Genomic DNA, 20,582 nt, shown 5'->3' with positions numbered 1-20,582 from the left:
CCGGCTCTGGGTCACTGTCCGTGTGGAGTTTGCACATTCTCCCCGTGTCTGTGTGGATCTCACCCCCACAACCCAAAAGATGTGCAGGGTAGGTGGATTGGCCACGCTAAATTGCCCCTTAATTGGAAAAAAAAAATGAATTGGGTACACTAAATTTTGTTTTTTTAAATGATTATGTATACCTCTCTCAAAACTCACTCTCCACCTTCCCTTTTCCAAAGGAAACTGTCCCAGACCCTCCATTCTATCTGAGTAACTGAGGTTTCTCACCCTTGGAACCATTTTTGGGAATCTTTTCTCTTTAATGCCTTCACATCTTTCCTAATATGTGGCACCCCAGTTGAGTGTGAACCATTGTCCTTTACAAGTTTAATATACACCTCCTGATTAAGCCTGGAGGGTGCTCTATTAGCCACTTTCTCAACCAATCCCGTCACCTTCAATAACTTCCACACATATACACCAGGACGCTATGCTCCTGAACTTCCTTTTGAATCATACACTTTTGTCTGTGTGGGTCTCAACCCCACGACCCAAAGGGCAGCACGGTAGCACAGTGGTTAGCACTGTGGCTTCACAGCGCCAGGGTCCCAGGTTCGATTCCCCGCTGGGTCACTGTCTGTGCAGGGTCTGCACGTTCTCCCCGTGTCTGCGTGAGTTTCCTCCCACAGTCCAAAAGACGTGCAGGTTAGGTGGATTGGACATTTAAAATTGCCCTTAGTGTCCAAAAAGGTTACGAGGGGTTATTGAGTTACTGGGATAGGGAAGAAGTGAGGGCTTAAGTAGGTCGGTGCAGACTCGATGGGCCGAATGGCACTGTGTGTTCTATGTGCAGAGTAGGTGAATTGGCCACGCTAAATTGTTCCCTTATTGGAAAAAAGAATTGGGTACTCTAATTTTTTTTTAAAGAATCATACTCTCTATTGTATATTGTCTCTCCATGTTTTTTGTACCAAAATTAATTACTTTATTATTCCATTTATCCCAGCTCTCTATTTCCTGTCAGTTAGCCGATCCTCAACCCATACTCAGATACCGTCGTCCCCCCAACACCTTTTGTGTGGCACCTCATTGGATGCTTTTTGGAAATCCAAATAACTACATCTAGTGGTTCCCCTCTATCCACCCGCTTGTTACATCCTCAAAGGTAAATTTGCCAAACATGACTTCCCTTTCACTAAACCATGTTGACTCTGCCAGATTGTGTTATGATTTAGAAGGAGGCCGTGCGACCTTTGGCCCCGGTTTCCAGGTTGCTAGGACAACTCATTGCCATGGTCCCCACTGATGATATGGAATCAGTGCGCCACAGGAGGCCATTCGGTCCCTCCAGTGCAATCTGCCCTGTTGCAGAGGAGATGGTTCAGCTCCTCAGCAAAAACAGAAAATACTGCACGATTTTTGCAAGTCTGACAGCATCTGTGGAGAGAGAAGGGAGCTAACATTTCGAGTCTGGATGATTCTTTGTCAAACCTCGAGAGAATTGGAAATGGGGTCAGATTTATATTGTTCTCAGGGTGAGGCTGGATAGGGGGCCAGCAGTACGTGGAGATTGACAAAGATGTCAAGGACAGAAAGACAAATGAATGTAAATCGGGGTGATTAAGGCTAAGAAGGGCACTCATGGTGGCACAGAAAAATATTGGAGAATGTGTGAAGAGCAGAACAAAGGTGAACAGTGTCTCAAAGGGCAACTAGGAACAGGTGGCCCAAGTGGGGAGGGGAGGGGGACAATGGTGAGGGAAAAACAGATCAATGGAAGAAATTAAAATAAATTGATAGAAATAAAAATTGGGTGAACGGTAGCACAATGATTAGCACTGTTGCTTCCAGCATCAGGGTCCCAGGTTCGATTCCCGGCTTGGGTCAATATCTGTGCGGAGTCTGCACGTTCTCCCGATGTCTGCGTGGGTTTCCTCCGGGTGCTCCGGTTTCCTCCCACAAGTCCCGGAAGACGTGCTTGTTAGGTGAATTGGACGTTCTGAGTTCTCCCTGTTTACCCAAACAGGCGCCGGAATGTGGCGACGAGGGGCTTTCACAGTAACTTCATTAATGTAAGCCGACTTGTGACAATAAAGATTATGATAAATTATTATGGGATGAAGGTGGAGGGTCAAGGGTTATGGAGAGAAGGCAGCAGAATGGGGATGAGCAAAATAATCAGCCATGATTGAATTGCGGAGCAGACCCGATGGGCTGTGTGGCCTAATTCTGCTCCAATGTCTTATGGTCTGAAGTTGTTGAACTCAGTGTTAAGTCCGGAAGGCTGTAATGTGCCTACTCGGAAGATGAGGTGCTGTTCCCTCGGTTGGTGCTGGGATCTTGCAGCAGGCCCATGATGGACATGTGGCCGTGAGAGCAGGATGGTGAACCGGGAAGGTCCAGGGTCGGACTTGCGGACGGACCGGACGGGTCCTGCAGAGCGGCCACCCAGTCTGCGTTTAGCCTCTCCGATGTAGAGTAGCCCCCACTGGGAGTGGCGAATGCCTCAGCCCCTCAAGCCTCTTCCATCTTGGATTGGATTGGATTGGATTTGTTTATTGTCACGTGTACCGAGGTACAGTGAAAAGTATTTTTCTGAAAGCAGCTCAACAGATCATTAAGTACATGGGAAGGTACATTGGGGCAGCACGGTACCATGGTGGTTAGCATCAATGCTTCACAGCTCCAGGGTCCCAGGTTCGATTCCCGGCTGGGTCACTGTCTGTGCGGAGTCTGCACGTCCTCCCCGTGTGTGCGTGGGTTTCCTCCGGGTGCTCCGGTTTCCTCCCACAGTCCAAAGATGTGCAGGTTAGGTGGATTGGCCATGATAAATTGCCCGTAGTGTCCTAAAAAGTGAGGTTGGGGGGGGGGGGGGGGGGGTTGTTGGGTTACGGGTATACGGGTTACGTGGGTTTGAGTAGGGTGATCATTGCTCGGCACAACATTGAGGGACGAAGGGCCTGTTCTGTGCTGTACTGTTCTATGTTCTAAAAGGGAATTAAACAGAATTCAAGAAAATACAAGAAAATACATAATAGGGCAACACAATATATACAATGTAACTACATAAACATTGGCTTATGTTAACTTAATCTCAACTCCACCAAACAAAAATAAATCTCTGAATGAATGTGACACCATGTCAATGGGGCGCCTGTAGCTGGAGATGTTGATGGTGGCAGCCATGGTAACCGGTTGCTAGGGGGATCCTGGCATCCGGGTCCTTTAAATATCTGTGACGTCATCCGCTCGCGTCCTTCTTCCACCCCAAACATGGCGGCGGTGGCTGGGCGGCGGCTGCTCGGCTCCCTGCGGTCTGAGGTGAATCGGGGCCTCCTGAATCCGCGGGCAAAAGCGGACACTCAGCTGCGCTCTTCCAGAAGGCTGGTGGTGACGAAATCGGGAGCCATTTTACCCAGGCCCGTCAAGGTGAGGAGGGGGGAGAGCGCCGCATCCGGGTAACGGGGCGGGGCGGGGCGGGGGATGACCGTTTGATTGACAGCGCGCCGGGACCAACCGGCGGGCGGGAGGCGGTGATTGATGTGCGGCTCGGCCACTGGCGCACTAGCTTGCCGGCCGCGTCATCTGTCGGGCGAGCTGATTGGTTCCGCGCCGGTGAGCGGCGGCTCCGGCCACCAATGGTTGCCAAAGGGGGGCGGGGCTGGTCTGGAGACGAACCCTCCAGTGCCCCGCCCCCCCAAACAGAGGCTATTCGGCCCATCACACCCGTGTCGGCCATCTTGGAATCCCTGGAGTGCAGAAAGAGGCCATTCGGCCCATCGAGTCTGCCCTGACCCTCTGAAAGAGCACCCCACCCAAACCCACTCCCCCACCCTATCCTAATAACCCCTTAACCTAACGTCCCTGGACACTAAGGGACAATTTAGTGTTGCTAATCCACCCTGCCTGCACATCTTTGGAGTGTGGGAGGGCAGCACGGTGGCCTAGTGGTTAGCACAACCGCCTCACGGCGCCGAGGTCCCAGGTTCGATCCCGACTCTGGGTCACTGTCCGTGTGGAGTTTGCACATTCTCCCCGTGTCTGTGTGGGTTTCACCTCCACAACCCAAAATGTGTGCAGAGTAGGTGGATTGGCCACGCTAAATTGTCCCTTAATATAAAAAATAATTGGGCACTCTAAATTTATTTTTTTTTAAATATTTGGAGTGTGGGATGAACCGGGGTACCCGGAGGAAATGAAAAGAAAATGGCTTATTGTCACGAGTAGGCTTCAATGAAGTTACTGTGAAAAGCCCCTAGTCGCCATATTCCGGCCCCTGTTCAAGGAGGCTGGTACGGGAATTGAACCGTGCTGCTGGCCTGCTTGGTCTGCTTTAAAAGCCAGCAATTTAGCCCAGTGTGCTAAACCAGTCCCTAAACCCACGTAGACACGGAGATTGTGCAGACTTCAAGCAGACCATCACCCAAGGCTGGAATTGAACCTGGGACCCCAGTGCTGTGAGGCAGCAGTGCTTGCCACTGTGCCACCCCATCAACACTTATCTATTCTAATCCAATCTTCCAGCATGTGGTCCATAGCCTTGTGTGTTATGGTGTTTCTAGTGCTCATCTAAATACTTAAATGCTGTATGGGTTCCTGCCTCCACCACTCTTTCAGGCAGCGAGTTCCAGAATCCCACCACCCTCTGGGTGAAAACTTTTTTGTTCAAATCCCCTCTAAATCTCCTGCTCCTTCCTGTAAATCTATGCCCCTGGTTATTGACCCCTCACTTAGGGGAAAAGTTCCTTCCTCGCCACCCTGTCTAATAATTGCTTCACAGCTCCAGGGTCCCAGGTTCGATTCCCGGCTTGAGTCACTGTCTGTGTGGAGTCTGCACATCCTCCCCTTGTGTGCGTGGGTTTCCTCCGGGTGCTCCGGTTTCCTCCCACAGTCCAAAGATGTGCAGGTTAGGTGGATTGGCCATGATAAATGGCCCTTAGTGTCCAAAATTGCCCTTAGTGTTAAGACCATAAGACATAGGAGTGGAAGTAAGGCCATTCGGCCCATCGAGTCCACTCCGCCATTCAATCATGGCTGATGGGCATTTCAACTCCGCCTACCAGCATTGTCCCCGTAGCCCTTAATTCCTCGCGACATCAAGAATTTATCTATCTCTGCCTTGAAGCCATTTAGCGTCCCGGCCTCCACTGCACTCATGGGTGGGGTTACTGGGTTATGGGGATAGGGTGGAGGTGTTGACCTTGGGTAGGGTGCTCTTTCCAAGAGCCGGTGCAGACTTGATGGGCCGAGTGGCCTCCTTCTGCACTGCAAACTCTATCCCTCGTAATTTTGTTCACCTCAGTCAGGTCCCCCCTCCGCTTCCTTTGCTCTGAGGAAAACAACTTTGAAAAGGAGTCATCCAGACTGGAAATGTTAGCTCCCTTCTCTCTCTCTCTCCCTCTCTGCGGACGTTGTCAGACCTGTGATTGTCCAGCGTTTTCTGTTTTTGTTTCAGATTCCAGCATCCACAGTAAATTATCTAAAAATAACCCCAGCCTAGCCAGCCTCTCTTCATAGCTGAAACGCTCCAGCCCAGGCAATATCCTATTGCTGCATCTCTGCAATCTAGTGCAATCCCTTCCTTCCAATAGTGTGGCGACCAGAACAGCACACAGTATTCCAGCTGTGGCTGAACCAGCGTTTTGTGCAGCCTCCATTATAACCTCCCTTGTTGGTGCAAGACAAAAGGAGATGGTAGAAATCATAGAATTTACAGTGAAGAAGGAGGCCATTCGGCCCATCGAGTCTGCACCGGCTCCTGGAAAGAGCACCCTACCCAAGTTTAACACCTCCACCCTATCCCCATAACCCAGTAACCCCACCCAACACTAAGGGCAATTTTGGACACTAAGGGCAATTTATCCTGGCCAATCCACCTAACCTGCACATCTTTGGGCTGTGGGAGGAAACCGGAGCACCCTGAGGAAACCCACACGCACACGGGGAGGATGTGCAGACTCCGCACAGACAGTGACCCAAGCCGGAATCGAACCTGGGACCCTGGAGCTGTGAAGCTATTGTGCTATCCACAATGCTACCGTGCTTCCACTATGATTCTATGAACGGTTAGTGAGATCATTGCGCACAATGGAAGAAGCAATGGGTTTAGAGTGGTTATGATAAATGTGAAAAGAGGAACTTTCACCGTAAGTTGCTGTTGGTAAGAATGGGCCTTAACTTCTGACCTGGAATGATCGATCTCAGTGTTGGTCAACAATGTCACCACGGATGAATGAGAATAATGGAAACAAGAAGAAAGCATTTATAATAAATAAAGGAGAGGCTGGCAAAAGAAAGTAGAAAGAAGTTAGGAAAGACATTTCAAAAAAGTTTAGAAGAAAAAGAGGAACTAAGAATTTAAATGATCAAATTATGCAAAAATAAATAGTTATTTGGGCACACAGAGAATTATAGAATGTTTACAGTGCAGGAGACCATTCAACCTGTTGTGGCCACGCTAGCTCTCTGCAATATATCAATTTCATAGAAGGAGAAGGAGGCCATTCAGCCCATTGAGTCAGCACCGACCTTCCGAAAGAGTACTCTACACAGGTCCACACCCCCATCCCCGTAACCTAACCCTTTACACCATGGGGCAATTTTAGCATGGCCAAGCCACCTAACCTGCACATCTTTGGACTGTGGGAGGAAACTGGAGCACCCGGAGGAAACCCATGCAGACACGGGGAGAACGTGCAGACTCCACACAGACAGTCACTGAAGGCTGGAATTGAACCCGTGTCCCTGGCGCTGTGAGTCAGCTGTGCTAACCACTATGCCGCCGTACCGTACGAGCACCTCAGCTCGTTACATTCCCCTGCATCCCTGTGTTTTGCTTCAATTCAAATAATTGTTCAGTTCTCTCCTGAAGACCATGATCGAATCTGCCTCAGAGCCAGCACTTTGCTCTGAGGCACTGCATCCCAGATTCTAATCATTCACTTTCCCTTTTTCTCCCTGTCCCTTGAAAAGTGGGGAAGCCATGCCGGTTAGAGTACATTTGGAGATTGGCCTGTGGGGTCCAGGGCAGTTAGATGTTGCAATAACTAAGACTGTTGGAAGCACAAGGCATTTGAGTAAATGAGGTTGGGAGGTGGGGTGTGGTTTGTCGCGAGGGGTGTGGGTAGTGAGAGGGGGTGGAAAGAGGGTCTGAATAAAATATGTAGGTGGGTGGCAGGAGAGCGGCTTCACTGAGTCTTCTGTCACCAGGGAATATGGAGAGTTTGGCCAAAATCTGATCTCAGCCAACGCAATATTCATCCCCAGATGCGCAGGAGACAGGATGCCGGTTGTATATAATTAGGATCTTCGAACTGTTGACTCAGTTTCTGAACTACGGGCAGGTGATTGGGGGGCAGCATCACGGCAGTTTGTGGGGAGGGGGGGGGGTGGCTTCTGTGCCCGATGAAGACCGCAATTACTCCTCCGTATCCTGCTGCTCGGGGCATCTTCCTGTGCCGTCCCGGGTTCAGGGAAAAGAGGCTTTTCAGTATGAGATTCGGAAACTGTGGTGAGGCTGTACCCTGACCCCCTGAATGCTCAGGGGCTCAGAAACTGGGCCAACAGCTTCAGGATGTAAATAAGGTCAAACCGGACAAATTGCTGAAGCTGCCAATCTGGAGGTTGGAATCTGTAATTGCGTCCGTCACTGGGTGTATCTGAAGCCCCCCCCTATCCTGTTCCCCTCCTCTGTCCCACCGATTCTGGGAGGGTGAGCTTTTAATCACTGTCTATAATAACTGACGAGCATCTCTGCTCCTGGCTACTGCCTCCCCCATTGTGCGCAATGATCTCACCAACCGTTCATAGAATCATAGAATCCCTACAGTGCAGGAGGAGGCCATTCAGCCCATCGAGTCTGCACCGACCCTGCGAAAGAGCACCCCACCTCGGCCCACTCCCAAATGCAGCCAAAATAATATTTTTACAAAGTACTTAAAAAAAAAACTAACTTTTGTATTTTCTATGATGTGTGAACTTCAGTCGTTAGAAACTGAATGTCTTTGTGAGTTGTATGGCTTAATCAGGAGCTAATTTCACAAAACTAAAACCGATAAGTCAACAGGAGATATTTTATAATAAATCAGGGCATGTTATTACAAAACAAAAGTTATTTATACTTAACAAACCAAGGCAGCGACTTGGTAATTCGTTAGAAATTCACCCTCCGTCTTGAGCATTGGAGGCAGTTAGATGTACTTTATTCCTCTTGGTTCTGCTACACCACAGGCTGGAGCGTCTTGGTTTGCAAAGTCCACCCGTTCCCACCTCTGAACTCTGGCTTTTTAACCCTTTCTGACCCATCAGGCACCTGCGTTTGGCCTGATGGTTGGACTAGAGCCTGTGATGTCAGTTGCTGGCCTATTTTAATTGGGGCGCGAGGAGTTTGGACAGCCACGTACAGCTGTGAAAGCCTCTATTCATTCCGGTTATCATTCCTTTGTGCTGACACAGGCGATAGGAAATCTGTATTACATTGAGTTACAGAAACTGATTCTTTGAACGCTGACATTGTTAAAGTTACATTTAGCTACATAATCAAGACATGAACAATTGAATACACCTAGAACTCCTATAACCCAATCTAGGCTTTAGGAATAATTGTAACTGATTTCCTTAAATATATCAATATAAAATAAAACTGATTCCGGTAGCGTTTTAATTTATTCTTTCATGAGAAGTATGCATTGCTGGCAAAGCTAGTATTTAATGCCTGTCCCGAATTCCCCTTGAACCGAGTGATTTGCCAGGCCATTTCAGTGGGCAGTTAAGAATCTGGAGTCGCATGGAGACCAGACCAGACCAGGTAAGGATGCCAGATTTATTTCCCTAAAGGACATTAGTTAACCTGATGGATTTAATTAATATCATTGAATCCCCCAACAATACCAACTCCCAATACTTCCAGCTGCACAGGGGCACCAGACAAGGATGCCCACTGTCCCCGCTGCTGTTCGCACTAGCAATCGAACCGCTAGCAATCGCGCTCAGGGCAGCAAAAAATTGGAGGGGGATCCGAAGGGGAGGTAGAGAGCACAGAGTCTCACTCTATGCGGATGATCTGCTCCTCTATATCTCGGACCCACAAAGCAGCATGGACGGAATCATAGCGCTCCTGAAAGAGTTTGGAGCCTTCTCGGGCTACAAACTCAACATGAGCAAAAGTGAGATCTTCCCAGTACACCAGCAAGGGGGGGGGGGGGGGGGGGGGGGGGGGGGGGGGCAGCACTAAAGGGCCTGCCGTTCAAACAAGCCCGAAATAAATTCCGCTACCTGGGGATCCAAATAGCCCATGACTGGAAAGGGATCCACAAATGGAACCTCACCAGCCTGACGGAGGAAGTTAAAAAGGACCTGCAAAGATGGAACACACTCCCGCTCTCCCTCGCGGGGAGAGTCCAGACGATCAAAATGAACATACTGCCCAGGTTCCTTTTCCTGTTTAGATCCATTCCGATCTACATCCCCAAGGCCTTTTTCAAAGCGCTGGACAAACATATCATGGCGTTCGTATGGGGGGGTAAAAATGCTAGGATCCCAAAGAAGGTCATACAAAAAACAAAATCCAGGGGGGGCTAGCCCTCCCGAATCTACAATTCTACCACTGGGCGGCAACAGCCGAGCGAGTAAGGGGATGGATCCAGGAGCCAGAAGCCGAGTGGGTGCGTGCGGAGGAGGCCTCCTGCATGGGAACCTCCCTCCGGGCCCTCGCCACGGCAGCACTCCCATCCCCACCCAAAAAACACTCCACCAGCCCAGTGGTGACAGCCACCCTCCAATCCTGGAACCAACTGCGGCAGCAATTTGGCCTGTACAAAATGTCGGACAAGGCTCCCATCTGCAACAACCATAGGTTCAAACCAGCACTGACCGACGCCACCTTCAAAAGGTGGAGGCAGGACGGGGGGACACTGACAGTCAGGGACCTATACACGGACGGCATTATCGCAACACTGGACGAACTGACAGAGAAATTTCAGCTAGCTGGGGGGAACGAGCTACGGTACCTGCAGCTCAAAAACTTCCTACGAAAGGAGACAAGGACGTACCCACAACCGCCACGACAGACACTATTGGAAGACCTACTGGACGCAAGTATCCTAGAGAAAGGGAACTGTAGTGACATGTATGACCGACTGGTAGACAGGGACGACACCGTACTGGACGCAACAAGAAGGAAATGGGAGGACGACCTGGGGATGGAGATAGGGTGGGGACTCTGGAGCGAAGCACTGCATAGGGTCAACTCCACCTCCACGTGCGCAAGGCTCAGCCTGACGCAACTAAAAGTGGTACATAGAGCCCACTTAACAAGAAACCGTGAGTAGGTTCTTCCCGGAGGTGGAGGACAAATGTGAGCGGTGCCAGAGAGGCCCGGCCAACCACGCCCACATGTTCTGGTCTTGCCCCAGACTTGTGGAGTACTGGACAGCCTTCTTCGAGGCTATGTCCAAAGTGGTGGGGGTGAGGGTGGAGCCATGCCCGATAGTGGCGGTCTTCGGGGTTTCAGACCAGCCAGATCTATTCCTGGGGAGGAGGGCGGACGCCCTTGCCTTTGCCTCCCTGATTGCCCGCCGTAGAATCCTGTTTGGCCGGCGGTCAGCAGCACCACCCAGAGCTGCAGACTGGCTGTCCGACCTCTCGGAATCTCTCCAAATGGAGAAAATCAAATTCGCCATCCGAGGGTCGGACGACGGCTTCCACAGAACGTGGGAGCCATTCATGCAACTGTTCCGGGACCTGTTTGTGGCCAACGTACATGAGGACCAGGGGAAAATGGGCGGGAATCGGGGGAAGGTAGCCGGGGGGAGGGGGGGGGGGGGGGGCTACGGGCTCGGTATGGGGGTTTGATGGCAAGCCAAGGCCCAAAACCAAACTATAAATAAATGCCTATAAACATGTGCCTCGGCCATATTGGGGAATGTAAAATATGTATGCCGGTTAAAGGGGGCGGCCACAATTATTGTTATGAAGATGCTTACCTGTAAATATTCATGTAAAAAATTTTTGTGTTTTCCTTTTTTTTTCTCTCTCTCTAATAACTTGTAATTTGTCATATATAAAATATGAAAACTCAATAAAAAACATTTATAAAAAAAATATCATTGAATCCCTACAGTGCAGAAGGAGGCCATTCGGCCCATCCAGTCTGACCATCCAAAAGACCATAGTTGCTCTTCAGAAGGTGGTGGTGAGCTGCCACCTTGAAACATAGTCCCTGTGGTGTAGGTACACCCACTGTGCTGTTAGGGAGAGAGTTCCAGGACTTTGACCCAGCAAAGTCAATGATATAGTTCCGATATATTTCCAAGTCAGGGTGGTGAATGACTTTCATAGAATTTACAGTGCAGAAGGAGGCCATTCAGCCCATCGAGTCTGCACCAGCCCTTGGAAAGAGCGCCCCACTCAAGCCCACACTTCCAACCTATCCCCGTAACCCAGTAACCCCACCCAACCTTTTTGGACACTACGGGCAATTTATCATGGCCAATCCACCTAGCCTTCACATCTTTGGACTGTGGGAGGAAACCCACGCAGACACGGGGAGAACGTGCAGACTCCGCACAGACAGTGACCCAGCCGGGAATCAAACCTGGGACCCTGGAGCTGTGAAGCAATTGTGCTAACCACTAGGCTACCGTGCTGACATGGAAGGGAACCTCCAGGTGGTGGGGTTGCCAGATATCTGCTGCTCTTGTCCCTCTAGACAGTAGAGACTGTGGGTTTGGAAGGTGCTGCCTGAGGAACCTTGGGTGAGTTGCTGCAGTGCGTCTTGTAGATGGTACACACGGCTGCCACTGTGCTTGAGTGAGGTTTGGGCATTGCTGGAAAGATTAGGCTTTGTTGTCCATCCCTAATTTCCCTTGTGATGGTGAGTTAAACTGGGGTCACATTGGAAAATAGTTTGCAAAGCTCTGCTATAATCCTGTTCTGTCTCTTTAAACTTGCATAATCCAGCAAGCTCGTGTTGGGCTGTTAGTGTGGATTTCATCCTGTAATACATGCACTAATTACATTGAATACTGAAATGCTGAACCCACCTTGTTGATTTGATACGAGGGCAGCACGGTAGCATGGTGGTTAGCATCAATGCTTCACAGCTCCAGGGTCCCAGGTTCGATTCCCGGCTGGGTCACTGTCTGTGTGGAGTCTGCACGTTCTCCCCGTGTGTGCGTGGGTTTCCCCCGGGTGCTCCGGTTTCCTCCCACAGTCCAAAGATGTGTGGGTTAGGTGGATTGGCCATGCTAAATTGCCCGTAGTGTCCTTAAAGTAAGGTTAAGGGTGTGGGGGGTTGTTGGGTTACAGGTATAGGGTGGATACGTGGATTTGAGTAGGGTGATCATTGCTCGGCACAACATCGAGGGCCGAAGGGCCTGTTCTGTGCTGTACTGTTCTATGTTCATCCACAGTCTTGACACTAATAGAAGGTAAACACGGGTGTTACTAATGTTTCTTACCCATGTGAAGTCTAATAATTCCATCCGTTTGTAAGTGACTTGGAAGCTTTTGCATTCACTACAGCACAGTGGTTAGCACAGTTTTTTCACAGCTCCAGGGTCCCAGGTTCAATTCCCGGTTTGGGTCACTGTCTGTGCGGAGTCTGCACGTTCTTCCCGTGTCTGCGTGGGTTTCCTCCGGGTGCTCCGGTTTCCTCCCACAGTCCAAAGATATGCAGGTTAGGTGGATTGGCCATGCTCAATACCCCTTAGTGTTTAAAAGGGTTCGGTGGGGTTACGGGCATAGGGTGGAGGTTTGGGGTCATCTTTCCAAGGGTCGGTGCATGATGGACCAAATGGCCTCCTTCTGCACTGTAAATCCTATGTCTATATGTCTATGTGCTCAATCATAAAGGTGCTACAAATATGTGGTTCCTCATCACACACTCTCAGAATCTCAGAATCACTGCACAATAGTGTTGGTTGATACACTTCCCCAGGGATCAGTGATCACACACTCCCTAGTATAACTCAAAGGGAAATGTCCAGGAAGGCGGTCGAGTGAAGTAATTTTTTGCACAGATTCACTTTATTTTAAAAATGTTTGTTAACGATTGTCCGCTTAGTGGTTCTAACTGGATGCTTGCAATCTCGTGAGAACTCAGTTAAAGTGTGGACCAGCTTTCTTGCAGAAAGAATGGAAACAGAGACACGACGAGCAAAGATATGAGCAGCAAATCAATAGTGCAAAGGGGGAAGCAACTGAGAAAGGAGGCAGGCAGGATTAGAGAGTGAAGGACAAAGAGAGACAATCCTGGAGGGGGCTCTATTTTACAAACAGTAGAACCATGGAGGTTTACAGGCTAATCCAGGCTGGTCAGATAGCAGAACAGTAGAAAATAGAATTTAGCCCTGAAAAGTGTGAGGTGACACATTTTGGGAGGACGAAGAAGGCAAGGGAATACACATGGAACTGTAGGACACTAGGAAGTACAGAAAACCAATGGGACCTCGGGGTGTATGTCCATAGATCCCTGAAGGTAGCAGGTCAGGAAGATAAGGTGGTTAAGAAGGCCCATGGGATACCTGCCTTTATTATCTGAGGCACAGAATATAAGAGCAGGGAGGTTATGATGGAGCTGTATAAAATGCTCATTAGGCCACACCTAGAGTACTAGAGTTAGAGTGCCATTCTGGTCTCCACACTATAGGAAGGATGTGTTTGCACGGAGAGGGTGCAGAGAAGATTCACCAGGATGTTGCCTGGGCTGGAGCGTTTCATCTCTGAAGAGAGACTGTTTTCCTTGGAGCAGCGAAGGCCGGGCTGCGAGGGATCTCATCGAGGTGTACAAAATTATGAGGGGCGTAGATAGGAAGACATCTTTCCCCTTAATAGAGGGGGTCAATAACCTGGGGCATAGACTCACGGTCAGGGGCAGGAGAGTTACAAGAGATTTGAGGAAACTCTTTTTCACCCAGAGGGTGTTGGGAATCTGGAACTGGCCTGGAAGTGGGGGGGGGGGGGATCTGGAACTGGCTGCCTGGAAGGGGGGGGGGGGATCTGGAACTGGCTGCCTGGAGAGGGGGGGGGGGGATCTGGAACTGGCTGCCTGGAAGGGGGGGGGATCTGGAACTGGCTGCCTGGAAGTGGGGATCTGGAACTGGCTGGCTGGAAGGGGGGGGGGGGGGGGGGGGGGGGGGGGGGTCTGGAACTGGCTGCCTGGAAAGGGGGGGGGGGGGGGTTGGGAATCTGGAACTGGCCTGGAAGGGGGGGGGGGGGGAGATCTGGAACTGGCTGCCTGGAAAGGGGGGGGGGGGGGGCAGAGAGGGACCCTCAGTACATTTAAGAAGTAATTAGATAGACACGTGGAATGCCGCAGCATACAAAGCTACAGACTACTTGCTGCAAAATGGGATTGGAATAGATCGGGGTTTGATGGCTGCCGCCGACACGATGGGCCGATGGAGCTCTTTCTGTGCTGTAAAAGTCTGACTCGGTTTCACAGAAAGGCCACACAGGCCCCCTCTGTGTGATGTCTCATCTGAGAGCTGATGCCTCTGACAGTGCACCGCACCCACACTGCTACACTGGAGCGTCAACCTCGATTCTGGCCTCTGGCGCTGAACTCGATCCCACAAACCTGTCGCTCAGAGGGCGAGAGTGCTACCCACTGATCCTCAGCTGCCAACTCCACTGTGTCTGCTTGAAGGTGATGTGAGGCCAGGCTCAGCTGTCGAATAGGCCCCTGAACATTGGCGTCTGTGATGCACTATCGGAGTGGAACTGCACAGAGTTAACGTCTGCAGAGTTTGGGTGGGTGGGTGGGTGGGGGTCACCCACACGAGGATACATTCTAAGTTTTGATTTTTCTCCTCTGCAGACTTCCTTTGGCCTCATCAAAGTCTTTGTTGTGGTCATCCCGTTTCTGTACATGGGCACTCAGATCAGCAAGAGCTTTGCCTCGCTCCTGGAGGAACACGACATCTTTGTCCCAATCGATGACGATGATGATGATTAACTGATGGGTATAGAAATCGTTTCTATAATTTTACTCTCCGTGGATCCATGAACAAACATAATCTCTTCTGGAACCAAGCTTCCTCTGTTCCCTTTCTTTATTTTTATAAATTTAGAGTACCCAATTCTTTTTTTCCAATTAAGGAGCAATTTAGCGCGGCCAATCCACCCACCCTGCACATCTATGGTTATGGGGGTGAAACCCACGCAGACACGGGGAGAATGTGCAAACTCCACACGGACAGTGTTCCAGAGCCGGGAACGAATCTGGGACCTTGGTGCCGTGAAGCAGCAGTGCTAACCACTGTGCTGCCCTCTGTTCCCTTTCTGAGACTTGAAAATTGCTGTGGTGCTCATGTGAAATTGGTGAGGGGGTTAGGGTGGTATTGGGTGCTGTGAGGGAGGGGTGAGTACGATACATGTTTAACCTTCAGGGATTTAAAAAAAAAGCATTGGAGTTGTTGGAGCATGAATACAGCCTCAATGGTTGTCATGGAGATGCGGTCAAGAGATAGCAGCTGTGAGGCCCTTTTAAAGCCACGTTACTCAGCATCCTGTTAGTGGTGAATACCACCTACTGGATGGCAGCGGTGTGAATCAGCTCTCTTCACCTGTTCCTCAAATGTTTGAGATACCTTGCCCTTCCTGGGTATTCTGAGGTAGACTGCGCACTTTTTTCAAGGCCAAAAGTGATGGCCTTTGCTCGATACACAGCGTGAAATCTGATGCGGGAAACTATTATCCCGCAGGATGTCTTTGATGCGATCCTATTTCAGTGGATGCGAATGCCTTTGACCGTATTTAGAAGGTTACCGATAAGGCCAATCTTATAGCATGTGGGACTGTAAGAATCTCAACACTTATATTAACCAGTGAAGGATGGTGTAGAGACCCCCCCCCCCCCCCAAAATCCGGCAGATTTCTCAACTTGTACATCAAGAAAGTTCATTTGACTGCTCCATTTCATACGGTGAATTTGAGAGCAGGATGGATCCCAGTAAGATGTGTAAGAAAGTTATTACATGCTACTGCGGATTTAAAAATAGCAAACGTATCATCCACATATTGGAAATTTAAGGGACAGGAGGTTAGGGTCATTCCATCGAAAACCCGCTTCTCATGGAACATAAGAACTAGGAGCAGAAGTAGACCGTCCGGCCCTTCGAGCCTGCTCCGCCATTCTATAAGATCATGGCTGATCTATTCGTGGTCTCAGAACCACTTACCCGCATTCTCGCCATATCCCGTAATTCCTTTATTTTTCAAAAAAACATCTACCCTATCTTTAAATATATTCAATGAAGTAGCGTCTACTCCTTTCGGTAGGGAATTCCATACTTTAACCACCCTCTGAGTGAAGAAGTTCCTCCTTGATTCAGTCCTAAATCTGCCCTCCCTAATCTTGAGGCTATGGAAGTAGAAACATCCTTTCTACTTCTATCTTATCCATTTCCGTCAAAATTTTATATGTTTCTAATAGATCCCCCCTCAACCTTCTGTATTCCAGTGAATATAATCCCAATCTACTCAGCCTCTCCTCATACGATAACCCCCTCAACTCCGGAATCAGCCTAGTGAACCTCCTCTGCACCCCCTCTAGTGCTAGCACATCCTTTCTCAAGTGTGGAGACCAAAACTGCACACAGTACTCCAGGTGTGGCCTCACCAGCACCTTGTACAACTGCAACATTACCTCTCTACTTTTAAACTCAATCCCCTTCGCAACGAAGGACAAAATTCCATTTGCCGTCCTAATTACTTGTTGCACCTGCAGACCAACCTTCTGTGACTCATACACAAGTACACCCAGGTCCCTCTGCATAGCAGCATTCTGCAGCTTTTTACCATTTAAATAATAATCCATTCTATTGTTACTCTACCAAAATGCACAACTTCACACTTATTGACATTATACTCCATCTGCCAGACCTTTGCCCACTCACTCAATGTGTCAATGTTCCTCTGTAAGGTTTTACAGTCCTCAGTACACTTTGCTCTGCCACACACCTTCGTGTCATTTGCAAACTTGGATACCTTGGAGTTCCCAACTCCAAATCGTCTATATAAATTGTAAATAATTGTGGTCCCAACACCGATCCCTGAGGCACACCACTCTTCACTGATTGCCAGCCAGAATAGCACTCATTTATTCCCACTCTTTGTTTCCTGTTAGACAACCAATCCTCTGTCCATGCCAGTACTCTACCCTTAACACCATGCATCCTTATCTTATGCAGCAGTCTCTTGTGCGGTACCTTGTCAAAGGCCTTTTGGAAATCTAGTTACACCACATCCACTGGGTCCCCTTTGTCTACCTTGCTCGAAATGTCTTCATAGAATTCCAAGAGATTCGTCAAGCATGACCTGCCCTTCATGAATCCATGCTGCGTCCGTCCAATGGGACAATTTCTATCGAGGTGCCCTCCTATCTCTTCTTGATAATAGACTCGAGCATCTTCCCCCACGACAGAGGTTAAGCTAACCGGTCTATAATTCCCCATCTTTTGTCTACTTCCCTTTTAAACAGTGGCGTCACATTTGCTGTTTTCCAATCCTCTGGGACTGCCCCAGTGTTCAGCGAATTTTGGAAAATTACCGCCAGTGCATCTGCTATTACTCCAGCCATCTCTTTCAGTACCCTGGGATGCATTCCATCAGGGCCAGGAGACTTATCTATCCTGAGCTCCATTAGCTTGCCCAACACTTGCTCTTTCGTGATAGTAATGGTTTCCAGGTCCTCACCTACCTTCTTCTCTCGGTCAATTGCTGGCATGTTATTAGTGTCCTCCACTGTGAAGACCGATGCAAAATATTTCTTCAATGCCTCCGCCATTTCATCATATCCCATAACTAAATGACCACTCTCATCCGCTAACGGACCAATGTTTACTTTAGCCACTCTTTTTAGTTTTATATAATTATAAAAACTTTTGCTATCTGTCCTCATATTCTGTGCCAGTTTTTTTTTGTGTTCTATCTTACTTTTCTTTATGGCTCTTTTCGTGGCTTTCTGCTGACCTTTAAAGTTTTCCCAATCTTCTAGTTTCCTGCTGATCTTGGCCACTTTGTAATCCTTCTCTTTCAATTTGACAGCCTCATGTATCTCCTTAGACACCCATGGTAGATTACCCTCTTTTCTTACAATTCTTCCTTCTCACTGGAATATACTTTTGTTGAGCATTATGAAAGATTTCTTTGAAAGTACTCCACTGCTCCTCAACTATCCTACCATAAAATATTTGTTTCCAGTCTACTTTAGCAAGGTCCTTCCTCATTCTATCGTAGTCCCCTTTGTTCAAGCATAGGACCCTGGTATTGGATTCTATCATCACACTCTCCATCTGTATACTAAATTCAACCATGCTGTGATCACTCCTCCCAAGAGGATCCCTAACGATGAGGTCATTAATTATTCCTGCCTCATTACACAGGACCAGATCTAGGATAGCTTGCTCTCTCGTCGGTTCCATTACATATTGTTCCAGAAAACTATTCCGGATACATTCAACAAACTCCTCTTCAAGGCTACCCTGACCCAGCTGATTTGACCAATCTATATGCAGATTAAAATCTCCCATGATAACTGCTGAACCTTTTCACAGGCATTAGTTATCTCTTCATTTACTGCCCGTCCCAGTGTGATGCTATTATTTGGTGGCCTATAGACTACGCCTATCAGTGTCTTTTTCTTCTTAGAATTTCTAATTTCTACCCAAATGGATTCAACCTCATTCTCCATAGAACCTATATCATCCCTCAATGCCACCCTGATGTTGTCCTTGATTATTAATGCTACTCCACCTCCCTTACATACCTGTCTATCCCTCCGAAACGTCTGGTACTCCTGGATATTTAACTCCCAGTCGTGACCATCCTGCAACCATGTCTCCGTAATGGCTATCAAGTCATATTCATTCGTGATGATTTGTGCCGTTAATTCATCAACTTTGATACGAATGCTACGAGCATTCAGGTAAAGTGTCTTAATGCTGACTTTCTTATCATTATTAGAGAAATTGGACATCATGAGATGTCCCAAGTTATCCTTCCTTTTTGCTTCATTCCTAGTCTGCCTTGAACTTAAACCCACCTGCACACATGATAACCTGCTGCTTATCACAGTAACTTCATTAAAGCCTACTCATGACAATAAGCGATTTTCATTTTTCATTTAATTATCATTCCATTTAACTCCTTACTCCCTGTCGCTTTCCCTTTCCCTTCCCCCCAACTCAGAAGTTTAAAGTCCTACTGACCACCCTATTTATCCTTTTCGCTAGAACACTGGTTCCAGATCGGTTCAGGTGGAGACCGTCCCAACGGTACAGATCCCCCCGGTTCCAAAACTGGTGCCAATGCCCCATGAAATGGAATCCCTCTTTCCCACACCAATCCCGTAGCCATGTGTTTACTTCCCTAACTTTCTTATCCCTATGCCAATTAGCACGTGGCTCGGGCAGTAATCCGGAGATTATGACCCTCGAGGACCTGTTCTTCAATTTCCTTCCTAGTGCTTGACAATCCCCAAACAGGTCCTCCACCCTAGCCTTGCCTATGTTGTTAGTCCCAACGTGGTCCACAACAACTGGATCCTCACCCTCCCGCTCCAGTATCATTTCAAGCCGGTTGGAGATGTCCTGCACCCTGGCACCGGGCAGGCAACACACCATGCGGGACTCCCTATCCGGCTTGCAAAGGATACTATCTGTCCCCTTAATTATAGAATCCCCTATAACAACTATTTGTCTTTTTACTCCCCCCTCTTGAATGGCCTTTTGCACCATGGTGACATGGTCAGCTGGCTCATCCTGTCCAGAGCCCTTTTCCTCATCTGCACAGGGAGCAAGAATCTCATACCTGTTGGACAAGGTCAAGGGCTGAGGCTCCTGCACTCCGAATCCCCCTACCTGCCTCACTTACAATCACACCCTGTTTTTCCTGAACACTTACTGAATTTGAATTATTTAATCTACCGGGTGTGACTGCCTCCTGAAGCAAAACGTGCAGGTAACTCTCCCCCTCCCGGATGTGCCGCAGAGTTTGAAGCTCAGACCCCAGATCATCAATTCTGATCCGGAGTTCTTCCAGCAACCAACACTTGCTGCAGATGTGGTCACTGCCGTTCACAATGGGATCAGCCAGCTCCCACATCATACAGCTACAACACATCACCTGTCCAGCCATCTCTACTTATTTAATTAACGTTTACAAATTTATGTTAAATAATTTCTAGTACTTCTCTGATAAATAAAAGCTTAATTCAGCTACTATAATACTCAATAATAAACTTATACCAAAAAAGAGTTTTTTTAAAAAACAACTTTACCGTATCAAATTGGTTAGAGGAGGAGGGTGGGTGGGAGACACTACACGTGTAGTGTCTCGGGTTTAGCTGCCGGCCAAATATATAGGATCAGTTACCTACCCGGCAGCCCTCCTGGTCCACGTCACCTCCGCTCCCGCTCCTCCCTGCGAAGAAAAGGAACCCAACAAAGGTGTTTGGGAGAGCTGGATCTAAAGGGGATCCTGGGGCAGCGCCATGAGAAACGAGTCTTTTGACGGAATGAAGCATTTAAAAAAAAAAAAGATATTTCCTGGAGGGCTAGAGTTTAAAAATTGGGAAAGTGATGATTAAACCTTTTCTA

General features: G+C 48.6%; 2 protein-coding genes across 4 annotated transcripts in view; one reads left to right on the top strand and one right to left on the bottom strand.

Moving 5' to 3' along the window:
• The window catches only part of naga (N-acetylgalactosaminidase, alpha), an 80,548-nt gene extending 72,345 nt beyond the window's left edge, over positions 1-8,203 (bottom strand). The window contains exon 1 of one of the 3 annotated variants that reach the window (XM_038783403.1): positions 8,147-8,203. The gene's annotated coding sequence lies outside the window, so the exon portion shown is untranslated. Of the gene's footprint in view, positions 1-8,102 lie in introns of all 3 variants that reach the window. The other 2 variants (XM_038783401.1, XM_038783402.1) reach the window with 2 other exon arrangements.
• Positions 3,217-20,582, top strand: part of LOC119956310 (essential MCU regulator, mitochondrial-like) — a 25,293-nt gene continuing 7,927 nt past the window's right edge. Inside the window, exons 1-2 of the mRNA XM_038783405.1 lie at positions 3,217-3,411; positions 14,801-14,945. Coding sequence (XP_038639333.1) covers positions 3,256-3,411; positions 14,801-14,938 — 294 coding nt within the window. The 5' untranslated portion in view covers positions 3,217-3,255 and the 3' untranslated portion in view covers positions 14,939-14,945. The remainder of the gene's footprint in view (positions 3,412-14,800; positions 14,946-20,582) is intronic.

The sequence above is a fragment of the Scyliorhinus canicula genome, chromosome 23 (genome assembly GCF_902713615.1).
Source record: "Scyliorhinus canicula chromosome 23, sScyCan1.1, whole genome shotgun sequence".
NCBI lineage: Eukaryota > Metazoa > Chordata > Chondrichthyes > Carcharhiniformes > Scyliorhinidae > Scyliorhinus > Scyliorhinus canicula.
This window is presented reverse-complemented; position numbering and strand designations above follow the sequence as displayed.